At 44.8% G+C, this 9,724-nt stretch overlaps 1 protein-coding gene across 4 annotated transcripts; it reads left to right on the top strand.

The window, feature by feature from the left end:
• Positions 1-2,858: 2,858 nt before the first annotated feature.
• EXO5 (exonuclease 5) lies at positions 2,859-7,851 on the top strand. 4 transcript variants are annotated; one of them, XM_070403299.1, is made up of 3 exons: positions 2,859-3,059; positions 3,875-3,931; positions 6,016-7,851. In XM_070403299.1, exon 3 carries the CDS (start codon positions 6,043-6,045, stop codon positions 7,153-7,155), a length of 1,113 nt encoding a protein of 370 aa, XP_070259400.1. In that variant the 5' UTR covers positions 2,859-3,059; positions 3,875-3,931; positions 6,016-6,042; the 3' UTR covers positions 7,156-7,851. The 4 variants fall into 4 exon arrangements, with proteins under 4 accessions (XP_070259400.1, XP_070259399.1, XP_070259398.1 ...); XM_070403298.1 differs by having other exon boundaries at positions 3,802-3,931; XM_070403297.1 differs by having other exon boundaries at positions 3,601-3,931.
• The last annotated feature ends 1,873 nt before the right edge of the window (positions 7,852-9,724 follow it).

The raw sequence follows: 9,724 nt of genomic DNA, 5'->3' as shown, positions 1-9,724 counted from the left end.
CTCTATATCCTCCATTTCTGTTATGTTTTTTTGTCTCCGCATTTTTTATGCTTTCTTGGTGCACCCCCTTGTGATCTTTGTGCGCAGTCTTGTTGTAGTTAAGCCTTGATGGTTGTAGTTAATACTAGAGGGATTTGACCACCAGGCTGACTGGCTGTGAGAATCAGCTGTGTCTGCCGGGAAAACTTCTGTCCTCTGGAGAGGTGCTAATCTAGCCTTTGCCTGAGGCTATCCGGCAAATGGCTCTTCGCAGGGCTTGGGCAGGGCCGGCGGAGGGAGCAGTTATGACTGCTCTCAGTCCCGTTCCCAGAGGTTCTGCTTCTCAGAACCCCAGCAACCGCTGCAAACCTCGGAGAGAAAGCTGCCCTCACGTTCCAACTGATGCCAGACAGTGCCGCCTCTCCCGTTTGAGTCTGAGTCCCTAGAGACTCGCCCAGATCTGGAGCTCAGAGTCTGAGACTCCCTCCTGATTGAAAACGACAACCACGCCCTCAGCCACCAGCCCGCTTTGCGCGCGCACCTCCGCACCTTTATATTTTCCACACTGCGCCTCCTCTGAGCCTCAGTATGCTGTTGTCTTTCCTTCTAGTTGAAGAGTCTCTCCTCAGCCAGCCTTCCTGTGGTTCTGGGTGATGTCCGTTCAGTCTTTTAGTTGTATTTTTGAAGTCGGAGAATCTTCTTTAATTACTCATGTCCTTTTACTTGAGTCAAACCTGAGTTTGAAAATTTTTTCCCTCTAAGTTTGTTAGCCTAGCTTCCTAAACACCTACTATTAATGGCTAAAGGTAGCTGAGCTGCTCTTTGCCTTTCTAAAAGGTTTACTTAGATCTGCTGCCCAGGAAATCTTCATAATTTATACTTCAGAGCCTACCCATTGCCTTTGCCTTTTATCAGTGCCTTTGCCTTTTGTCATTCATTCTATTTATCTCACAGGAAGGTCTCCCTCCTCTGATCATGGGACTATTCTTCCTCGGAGCTGTGTCCTTAGACATATTCTCTTCTCAAGTCACACATTTTGATTTTGTTAACACCCCACACTTCTGACATCTATGTTTTAGAAATACCCCCTGAGCTCCAGAACATCATATTTAACATCCCACTGGATATCTTCACTTGGATATCCCATAGTCACCTCACAATTTTTTCAATAAAATCTGTATTCCTTAACCCAGGAAGTGGTACCACTGCCTATTTAATACTCCCATTTAAACTTTTTCCTCTTCCTTTCATTCATTACTTCTCCCAATGCCATTAGGTCCTATATATTGTATGTAGGATTTAAGTCTCTATCTACTCCATTCCCACTGTCAGTACTTTAATTAGACTTGTAGTACTTCCTAACTGCTTGGATTTCCAATTGGTTTCTCTACATCTAGTCTGGACTCATCTCTCTATCCTCCCCACTGCTGCTAGAGTGATCATTATAAAGCACATATCTAATCAAACCACATTATTTTTTTTTTAAATTCCTCAATGTTTTCTGAAGCATACTCAAGAAAGCATGCTTTGCTTCAGCCATAAAGACCTTATGGCTGACCAGTGTGGCTCAATGATTGAGCTCAACCTAAGAACCAAGAGGTCACAGTTTAATTCCTGGTCAGGGCACATGCAATAAAAACTGCAAAGAAAAGCAAAGAAGTGATGTCATAACAGTCAGGCTCGTGGTTTCTCAGGAAGGAGGCATAGGAGTGCATTTGAGAAGGGCCTGAAACGTTCATTTTTTGCTCTAATGATAACATGTCTGCTCAGTAACTATTACAACTACCTTTATTTTACACTTTAAAATATAGCCGAAACTGGTTTGGCTCAGTGGATAGAGCGTCGGCCTGCGGACTGAAAGGTCCCGGGTTCGATTCCAGTCAAGGGCATGTACCTGGGTTGCGGGCACATCCCCAGTAGGGGGTGTGCAAGAGGCAGCTGATCGATGTTTCTCTCTCATCGATGTTTCTAACTATCTCTCTCCCTTCCTCTCTGTGAAAAATCAATAAAATATATAAAAATAAATAAATAAAATAAAATATAATTGTGTTACTGTTACGCCCAGATTTCAAGATTCCCAAGAAACCACATCAGGGAGCCAGCCAATCCGATGCAAAAGCATAAGAATCTGTATTTCAAGCTAGCTTGAGCTCCCCATCCACCAGGCTCGCCTACACAGTGGCAGGCCATGTGGCTGAGAGACCGAACCCCGCCTAGAGATGGGTTTTAAAGCGGGGGTTGGAGTAAGGGGAGGAGAAAGGACTGTGCTCTGCCGATTGGCCAGGCGCAAGTCGATGTCTTGTTCCTGGGTGTGGCTAGCAGAGTCTTAGACTTCCAGAGGACGTAGCCCTTACCCTGGGGCAAGATGGAGGGTGTAGCCTTTACCCTGGGGCAAGTGGAGGGCCTAGCCCTCGCCCTTTCAGTTACATTTCCCAATAAAAAGGTTAATTAAAAATTAAGTAAATAGAAAAGAGAAATACATTGATGAGACAAGCGCCAGCATCTTTGAAAAGCGAATTCGCGGTTGTTCTCTCCGCTGGGAAAGCTGGTGCGAGGTGCAGAGGGGGACAGAGCATCCAAGGTGGCACAGCGAAGACGCGCCATTTAACGGACTGAGGCTCCGTGCCAGGGAGAAAGGAACATGCCCAGACCTTTCCCGGGCACTGGCTTGACAGTAGGCAGGGAAGCCGCCAGAGTGGGCGCTTCCAGGTCAAGTGACAGCGCAGCTCCGTCACCAACCAATGAAACCGCCCGCGCGGCCCGCGGCGCGCAGGTGGGACCTGCCCAAAGGCGGCCCGCGCACTGGGGCTCGCTGCTGGGCGCTGCGGCGGGAGGGACTCCGGGCGGATCCGCAGCCTCCGGGAAACAAGGACCGGGCGGCGCCGCTGAGGCCTCTGGGAGGGGGCGGGCCCGGCGCAGCCGCGGGGCATTCCGAGCCGGGTCTCCCGGCGGCTTTGTGTGAAGCCGGGAAGGGAAGCGCCGCTGCCTGACCTGCTCCTGCTGGTGGAGAGTGGAGTCGGGAGCAGTTCCGAGGCCACCGCGGAGCCGAGAGGCGTCCGGGATTCGCAGGAGGACCCGAGGTTAGGGGGCGGCCAGCGAGTGGGGGTGGCGGGCGGAGGGCTGCGTTTCGAGCTCAGGGGTCTGTCCCCGCCATTGCCACGCCCCTCACCCGCCTCCCCGGGGGGCACGGCTCCCTGGAAGCGGTGTGTCTCGGCTGCCCGCGCGGCCAGGCTTCTGTGGGTTCTGGACCTCTCACTCCCGGAAGCTCCTGTGGTCCACTGGGACCCCTTCCGGGGGGCTGTCATGCCTGGCTGCTCCAGGACACTAGGAAGAGCTCAGAAGTCTTTAGGGCGTGCATGGGACTGGGGAGACCGTGGTTTGGGGCCGGTGGAAAGGTGCCTCCTGAAGGCCAGCGTTCTCGGAGCCCGTAAGCCCGGGCTGCTGCAGACAAGCAGGACGCTAGGGTGCGGGCAGCGGCCGTTCCGCAAGCAGCACGCACCCAGAGAACGTTCTGGGTGACCTGAGGTCTCTGCCCGAGTTTCGGGCTGAGCTTGAGGCTGGAAGAGGAAGCTGACCGCCGAGCTCCTGGGGACCTTTTTAAAAAAGTCCTTTTACTTGCAGGGTGCAGGGGTTGGATCGAGTAGCTGCATCCAAGGTATGGGGAAAACGAAGTCGAGGAGGATTTGCCCCTGGAGAGAGGCAAGCGTTGCCTAGGACCTGGGGTGGGCTGTGGTTTGTGCAGTGTGGAGCCGAGAGGGGAAACGCCGCAAAGTGAGGGAACGGTCAGGCGAGAAAGGACAAAACGCCCCCATTCTGCCACAGCAAAGCCCGGAGTTGCTCATCTGGATTCACGGATGCAGACCTGGTGTTTCAGAGCTCCTCTCTCCTCCCCCAGCTTTGTCATTTCAGCATCTGCCTTTCCTCGTGCGGAGGAAGAGCAACCAAGTCCCCGGTGAGTAGTTTTCCTCTCTCCTGAGGTTTAATCTCGTCTGTCAGAGGGATTGACACACTGTCTCTTCCTTGGGAGGGGGAAGAAGATCCGCATTTGTTCAGTGCTAATATATATGCTGTTTTGTCACTCAGTCGTGTGGGTAGCCGAGTACAGCTGGAAGGGATACTCTAATTTTAAAGATGTATCAGTAGCCACGGGAAAACTTGCCCAAGAGTGAGTACTTCTTAAAGCAAGTAGCATACTACTAAATATGACTGACCTAGTCAGGATCAGATTCAGAATCCAGATCTGTAGGCTCCCCAGACTCTTGATACAATGCTGGTGTTTCCCAAACATCTCATTCACTTGCCACCTAATGATTTTGCTATACCTATGTACTCTCTGTATTGTTATTCTCGTATTTTAATTTTTTACACTTATTTCAAAATCAAACTTGTCCTAAGAAATACTACCTATGACATACATTTGATGGATGCTTTAATAGCTTTACATGTATTCTAAGATACATCTAAAAATATTGATCAACATACCATGTAAAATCATCTCACATCAAAAAGATACTAATTGCATTTTGGCACACCATACACTGCATCATAACCTTGCTGAGATATTTTCTGCGTGGGAAAGTCTAAGCAACCCATCTGAGTCTAAATTATCCATCCCCTGTACATTGTTTTGTTCTTTTAGATGAATAATTCCGCACACAATGCACCTCTCTCCCCTCTTTGTGTCTTTTCCACAAAACATTTCACTTACCTGTTCAGGGATACTCTGTTCTCAATGTTGCATGAAAAACAAGTAGAAAGTCCATACCTTAAACAGTACTGTCCAATAGAGCGTTCTGTCATCAGGGGAAATGTTCTAAATCTGTGCCTTATAATGTGGTACCCACTAGCCATATGTAGCTACTGAGCACTTAAAATGTGCCTCATGCAACTCAGAAAATGAGTTTTAAATTTTATTTAATTCTATTTAAGTTTAGTCACTTGTGGCTGGTGGGTACATATTGAACAACCCAGGTCTAGATATTTGAAATAAAATATTTTCAAGGTCAGTTGATTTGGATTTTGTGCCCTGTCCCTGATGGTTGGGGAAAACGCCAAAGTATACCTGTTCATTGTCATTTAACTTTAGTTTCTTGGCGGAGGGAAAAGATACTTTCCAACCTTCAGGGACTTCATGCTCCACATAACATTACTCATTTTGAAATTGTCATCATTTAAGGCACATTTGCAGTTTCAGACACGTGCAAATATGCAGCTTCTGTGTTTTAATTCTATTTAAGTATACCATTTTCAAGGCATCAGTTCTTAAGCTTTAAACCTGGGAGTTGGTGCGTTCAGCTTATTCATTGCCTATTAGAATAGCAAGGAGGAAATGGCCCATAGTTATCTCAACTGACTTAAATTCTGTGTCAAATTACTTATTTTTTCTGGCACCCTGAGTCAAATACTAGTGGACTGGTCATGCCTTGTTTTGTTTTCTCTCTATGCAAGGTTAGATATGTGAGGTTATGAGGAAGGCTTAAACAGAGTATCTTCACAAGATAATTTGCCTAGTTTTTTAAGATTAAAAATACTTGAGAGACAGAACAATCAAATGAGATGTGTAGTCTTTGTTTCCTGGTTTAAGGAAAAGCTATCCAAGACATTTTAGGGCAGTTGGAGAAATTAGAATTTTGAAGTAGAAAAGACAAACTCAAGTCTTTTTTTAAAAATTTAATTTAAATTCTTTATTGTTGAGAGCATTACATATGTCTCCTTTTCCCCCCATTGACCCTTCCCCACCCACTCATACTCAAATCTTTTAAATGAAGAAATTGAGGCCAAGGAAAGTAATTTGCTTAAAGTCACACATAATATGTTAGTGGCAGATTCAAGAATAAAACCATTTTGCACCTAAAAAAATTTTTAAGTGTTCATATATGGATGATACAAGGAGCCATATTGTAAATTGTACCTGTACTACAACTCTGTAGCATTACTAATTGGTTGTAAACAAATAGGCTTCTTTAAGGAATGTAAATAAATAGTCTAATTCTGTTTATTTATTTGGATAATACATTTTGTTAACATGATGTGCAGGGCCCTAGACCAATCCAGAGCTGTGCCATGGCAGAGACTGAGGAAGAGGAGAAGGTGTCAGCAGAGGCCTCAGGGTTCTCGGATTTGAGTGACTCGGAGTTTCTGGATCTGGAGGATACCCAAGAGTTGAGTGATCCAGTTAGCAAGCCTGGCCCTTCTTCTGAACCCCCGGGGATGGATGACAAGCTCATAAGCTTACCAAAGTGGAAAAAAGGGTTGGATGTCTTATCACCCATGGAGCGATTCCACCTTAAATATTTGTATGTGACTGACCTGTCTGCTCAGAACTGGTGTGAACAGCAAATGGTATATGGGAAGGAACTTCCTGGTTTCTTGGCACCTGAGAAGGCAGCTATTTTGGACACTGGTGCCAGTATCCACCTCGCTAGAGAACTAGAACTTCATGATCTTGTGACTATCTCCATCACCAGCAAAGAAGATGCGTGGGCAGTTAAGTTTCTGAATATGTTATCAATGATTCCTACCCTGCAGTCAGAAGGGCGCATCAGAGAGTTTCCAGTGTTTGGAGAAGTGGAGGGTGTGCTGCTTGTTGGAGTGATTGATGAGTTGCACTATACACCCAAGGGGGAACTGGAACTGGTTGAACTCAAGACGCGCAGACGCCCTGTGCTCCCTCTGGAGGCTCAGAAAAAAAAAGACTGTTTTCAAGTTAGCCTTTACAAGTATATCTTTGATGCCATGGTACAAGGGAAGGTGACCACTGCTAGCCTAATCCACCACACAAAATTGCATCCAGAAAAGCCACTGGGACCTGCAGTGCTGAGGCATGCCCAACAGGGAGGCTTCTCTGTGACGACCTTGGGTGACCTCATGGAGCTGGTCATCTTGTCTCTAACATTGTGTGACCTTCCAGTCATTGATATTCTGAAGATTGAGTATATCCACCAAGAGACTGCCACTGTGCTGGGTTCAGAGATTGTGGCCTTTGAAGAGAAGGAGCTGAGAAGCAAAGTTAAGCACTATATGGCTTACTGGGTAGGCCACCGAGAGCCTCAAGGGGTTGATGTGGAGGAGGCTTGGAAATGCCGGACATGCAACTATGCAGATATCTGTGAGTGGAGGAAGGGCGGTGGGGTGCACAGCTCCTCGCTAGAGCCCCAAGCCAAAAAAGCCAGATGAACAGAAGGTGTGCCTTAAGGAACTTTCACCCTTCCTGCTCCTGATGTACTCACAAAGTAAAACGGGGCCAGTCTTTGGCTTTCATATTTTCTCAACCTCTAACCACTCAAATCTAGGACCAATGCTTGGGTGAGTGGGAGATCTGGGATTATACTGTACCTGGAGCTTCACCATAGATTGCCAAGAAGACAGATGCTCATCATGGCTGGAACAGCAGTATCCTTCAGCAATCATTGCTTTCCTAAGAAGATTCTTCAGTTTTTGTTAAGTCTCTTCCCTATTTTTTCTCAATCAAGGCTTTCTGCATTTTACATAATAAAATGAAACACTGCCCAGATTGGTTAACTGATGGGTTGTTGTTTTTTTCATAATCTCAATCCTTCATCGGTAACCACTATAAATGGTTGTGTGTATGCTGACCTTGACCTTCTGGTTCATAGGTTGAGTTCAACCACTGAGCCATCGGCTGGGCACTTTGTGGTTTCTTACAAAATAGTTGAAGCATTTGTAATTGGAATCACCTCAGGATCGCTAATGATGTTTTCTACAAATACTTCCCTGGTTTTCAGCCTTGACATGTCTAAATAATTTTATCTCTCCCTTTTGAATTCTGCCTAAGGTGTCTGAACCCCAAATTATGGACCTCTAGAATGCTTGTTCAATGAATGGCTAAATAAAAAGAGATGTGACAACAAAGCTATTTCTTGATTTTTTAAAAACATGCTTCCTGGGCCAGAGAATGGATTGAGTACCTTAAGTAGGATTAGGTTCAACCGTTCATAATAGAAATTTCCAAAACAATAGTGGTTAAACAAAATAGAATTTTTTTTCTCTCTTATGAAAAAGATAGTCTAGTTCTGATATGGCACCCCATGGTGTTCAGAGCCCAAATTCCTTCTCTCTTATTTCTCTAACATCAGCAGGTATCTTTCTACTTCATAGTCCAAAATGGCTGCCCAAGCTCCAGTCATCCATTACACATTCAGTATAGAGCTGAAATAGGAAAAGGGCATCATTTTAAGGATACTTCCTAAATTTGTACCACTGCTTCCACTTCCATCCCACTGGCCAAAACTTGGTTACCTGGTCATAGCTAGCTGCATATGTAATTTTGTTCTGGGAAAGCATATATCCAGATACAAACTGAAAATTCTATGAACTATAAAAAAGGGAGAATGGATATTGAGTGACAACTTGACATCTCTGCCCCACTGAGATTTTCAGGAACAGAGCTTGCAATTTTTGCCTTGCCAAGGACCCTAAACCCTAGGGCAGTGATGGCGAACCTTTTGAGCTCGGCATGTCAGCATTTTGAAAAACCCTAACTTAACTCTGGTGCCGTGTCACATATAGAAATTTTTTGATATTTGCAACCATAGTAAAACAAAGACTTATATTTTTGATATTTATTTTATATATTGAAATGCCATTTAACAAAGAAAAATCAACCAAAAAAATGAGTTCGCGTGTCACCTCTGACACGCGTGTCATAGGTTCGCCATCACTGCCCTAGGGGGAAAGAGGAAAGATGAACATGACTAGTCCTTAATTGGTCCCCACAACCACATCCCGGCACCAAAATGTGTTAGAACATTTAGTTTAAGGCTCATAATTTTAAAAATCTGATGTCATCTGCTAGATGGAGTCCGGACAACTCTCCTTGTCTTGCATAATCTGGGGCAAAAGCATCAGATTGAAAGGGTCAAGTTTCAGAATTTGATACTCACAAATCCATTGGAGGCCTGCAGGAGGCAGGTCCTTAAGAACATGAAATTCTTGGAGGCTTAACCTAATGATTCTGGGCATCCTGTGGCACCAAGAAGAGAGCAGGTTTGAGAGGACCCAGCCAACAGATTCAGTTCCAGCCCTCCTGCTTTATGTAGTTTAGCAGAGAGTACAGACAAGTAATCAGGCAGTGACAGAGCCATGTGATAAGAGCTAGCATAGAGTGGGAGGGTGGTACAAGATGCTACAGGTTCACAAAAGGAAGTCTACACTGGACTTGTGAGAAACATTGACTTATAAAGGAATATTTGCCCTTTGTGACTGTCTTACTAGTATTTCACTCAGCATAATGTCTTCAAGTTTATCCATGTTATAGCATGTGTCAGATCAATATTCAAAAATAAATTGTATTTGTACAGTTGCAATAAAAAATCAAATGGAAATTTAAAATACAGTTTATAATATAAAAAAGATGGAATACTTCAGGATATTTTTGACCAAAAAATATGCAAGTATTTTACATCAAAAAGTAGAAAACATTGCTGAGAGAAATTAAAGCAGACTTAAATAAATGAGACATACCAGGCTCATTGTTCTCTCCAAATTGATCTATAGTTTGAAGATGCTGAGCCAGACAAGTTCCATAATGCACTTATGAGGATAAAACTATAGACAGTTTCACATTTATTGAGTATTCACAAATAATTATTTAGCACCCATTAAGTGCCAGGCTTTGGAGACAATGTCATGAACAAAACTAAAATTACACTCAGACCATTTCCAATGAGTTTGTGATTTTTTTTCTCCATCACCAACCAATTCTCTGACACCAACTGAATATCCT

Source organism: Myotis yumanensis, unplaced genomic scaffold (genome assembly GCF_028538775.1).
Source record: "Myotis yumanensis isolate MYYU_CA2020_CCGP unplaced genomic scaffold, mMyoYum1.0.hap1 SCAF_2, whole genome shotgun sequence".
Classification (NCBI taxonomy): domain Eukaryota; kingdom Metazoa; phylum Chordata; class Mammalia; order Chiroptera; family Vespertilionidae; genus Myotis; species Myotis yumanensis.
Note: the sequence above shows the minus strand (reverse complement) of the source record. Positions and strands in the feature narration are given on the sequence as shown.

Bases quoted from the DNA above. Each gene is read 5' to 3' on its own strand.
- EXO5 (XM_070403299.1), top strand. From the start codon at position 6,043: ATGGCAGAGACTGAGGAAGAGGAGAAGGTGTCAGCAGAGGCCTCAGGG.